This window comes from Magnolia sinica, chromosome 12, assembly GCF_029962835.1.
Source record: "Magnolia sinica isolate HGM2019 chromosome 12, MsV1, whole genome shotgun sequence".
In the NCBI taxonomy this organism is placed as follows: Eukaryota; Viridiplantae; Streptophyta; class Magnoliopsida; order Magnoliales; family Magnoliaceae; genus Magnolia; species Magnolia sinica.
Window position 1 is genome coordinate 28597965 of NC_080584.1, and position 2769 is coordinate 28600733.

Consider the following 2769-nt stretch of genomic DNA (forward strand, 5'->3'; position numbering starts at 1 on the left):
TATTTTAGGCTTTACTTTGACTAGTCCTAGTCATGGTTCGACTAGTCTAGGCACTGGCTCAACCAGTCCAGAAATTTACTTGAATTTTTGGATAACTCTGGTGGTTCTTCGACCAATCGAGCACCCTGCTCGACTGGTCGTGGAGATTGGCTCGACCAGTCGAGTAGGACTTGACTCGAATCCAGCAAGGAGATTTTTACCCACTCGACCAATCGAGTGATGGGTTTATCCGATCATGCCAGAAAATTTGAAAATTGGTTACTGCTAGGACCAGTCGAGGCCGACCTTAGACCAGTCAAGGGAAACGAAGCCTATAAATAGAGTACTTTTCTCAGATTTTTTTCATTCATTCTAAATCAATCACTACCAGAAAAATGGGCGAAGGCTACAGATTTAATCCGTAGCCATAGACCTATGGCTACGGGTTAAATCCATAGCATGATTGTCGTCGTAGGTGCCGTGCCAATAGGTCTAAAACCTATGGCTACGGATTTAATCCGTAGCCCTAACTTAAAATAGCTACGGATATAATCTGTAGCAAATATTTCTGTAGCCAAAAGTTCCTACAGCTATGAATATTATGGTAGCTAAAAGTAGTGTTGGATCCGTAGTAATATGTTGAATTTTATAACAGCTACGGTTAATATCCGTAGCTATTTCCTACATTAAATATTTTTTATAATCATTCATTTATTTATTCAATGACCACCTGGATAATCATTCATTCATTCATTTAATTACCACCTGCATAATCATTCATTCATTCCATTACAATCATTCATTCATTCAATTACAATCTTCATTTCATACCATGGCCTTATGACAAAGGGAAAATGGTGCAACAACCTAGTAGATGGTCATATATCTTAAGTTCTTTTTCAACTAAGTCTCACTCATCCATGATTTAGAAAAAAGAAAAAAGATAAGTTCATCTAAACTGGTATTTATTCAACAAATAGCAAAGGCTGAAAAAAGGGGCTGATCATTTACTTTTGCCATTTTGCTAGGCGGCAACAAAGTTGAGGATGACTTCCATGGCTAGTTGTTGAGCAGTCTTGTTCTGCAGCTTTGCAAGTTCATCCATGGCTTCGTATGTGTCTTTGTCAGTAAAAAGCTTTAGATTAAATCATGTCGGTGCCTTTGCTATTCCCTCCCACTTCTCAACTGTCTCTTTCAGTTTGTCAAAGCCCTGCATAGGACAGGAAGAAACTTAATGTATGCTTACTTTACCGGTATAGAACCATTCAGATTTTCTATTAGTTGCCCCAAGAATGATATGTAGATGAAATGGGGCAAAACCAAGCATTGAGACACTGTTGATATAGAAGTTTTCTGTGGTAGTGTTCTTTTAAAAATGATTAGACATTCGCTAAATTTTAGATCTCAAAACCCATGAAATAATTCAAGTTGTAAGTATGGCTAGAAGAAATTCAGATGTTGTAAATAACCTAACCCAAATACAAACTTGGGTACTCACCAAGCGGGTTGTGAAATCACCGAAAGATTCTCCCTGTTGGTTTTTGTGCCTCCAGTTGTAGAACAATGGCTCTAAAACCTTTTCTAGATCATGAATGTTCACCTTATTCATGAAACATTTTGCTAGTGAGGTTTGGTTAGGCGTTCCCCCGAGCCAGACCTGTTGGAAACATGCAAAAGTACCCCATCATTCATCCTTCTAAAATAAGTCCTATTTTAAAGATTTGTAAGAGACATCCTGTAATGGATCTTTAGAAGGACATTTTAGTGTTCCTGCTTATTTGGGATTTTTCCCCATTTTTGGGGGCAGATAGGACGTGTCGTGCTCAAATCACCATTCTGGCAACTACATGGTACCTATCCTTGTAAAAGAATATAAATCATCTATGATACATTTGTTTCTAGGATTTTGACAAAATCAGCATGTGAAATACCTGGTACATGTTGGGTCCATCACCAACCAGTCCAAGCTCAGCCATATAAGGTCTGACATAACCATTAGGGCATCCAGTTACCCTTATTACCACTGACTCATTGTACTTGAGGCCAACCTGTAACAATAAAACACCATTTTCAAGTGTTTGGGTGACCCCATGGAAAAACAGGTTTGATGCATATTTTCTATTCATTTTTGAATTACACACAAAAAAAAAGAAAAAAAAACGTGAGTATATAGCTTTATGGCTTGCCTTATCAAATACAGCTCAAACCCACTTGAGAATGTCAGAAATTCCATGCTCAGCTTCTGCTATTGCCAAAGGGCATAACGGTAGTGCAGGACATGCCATTTTAGTTATATTGAGTGGATCCATATACCTAGGATTCTGTTTCCATAAAAGCTAGTCAAGATTTGCTATGAATAAAAGACATTTGCAACAAGTAAATATTAAGAGAATATTTTTAGTTTTCTATGATTTATTGTGACTCAAATTACAATAGATGTTATGATAACTTTGGATATCTTCTTTTCCTCTTTTGAGATAGTGAGATTGGTAAATCTATTTGTTCACCATCGTCTCCTGGGCATGGTAAGGTGATGGAATCCTTTCTAATCATCATAGTTCTCCTCCATTGAGAATTAGGTCAATGAAAAGTTCAGATTTGATTTAAATTTCTTTAACTTCCAATTGGATATGATAGGACTCTATTCCATTTGTGTTGCTTAAATCAAGTAAGGTAGCATCTTTATAACTACAAGTGGATCCTTAGCATCCTAGTTCCCACCTTTAAATTCATAAGTTTTAATCAACATTATTCACCTTTACTCTCAATTATTTAGATTTCCATTTAGAT

General features: G+C 36.8%; 1 protein-coding gene across 1 annotated transcript; it reads right to left on the minus strand.

Annotated features, from left to right (window-relative positions):
• Positions 1-959: 959 nt before the first annotated feature.
• On the minus strand, positions 960-2295 carry LOC131220423 (sulfite reductase [ferredoxin], chloroplastic-like). The gene is made up of 4 exons (XM_058215339.1): positions 2166-2295; positions 1911-2027; positions 1478-1636; positions 960-1189 (listed from the first exon to the last, which is right to left on the minus strand). Exons 2-4 carry the CDS (start codon positions 1953-1955, stop codon positions 1127-1129), a joined length of 267 nt encoding a protein of 88 aa, XP_058071322.1. The 5' UTR covers positions 1956-2027; positions 2166-2295; the 3' UTR covers positions 960-1126.
• Between the last annotated feature and the right edge of the window lie 474 nt (positions 2296-2769).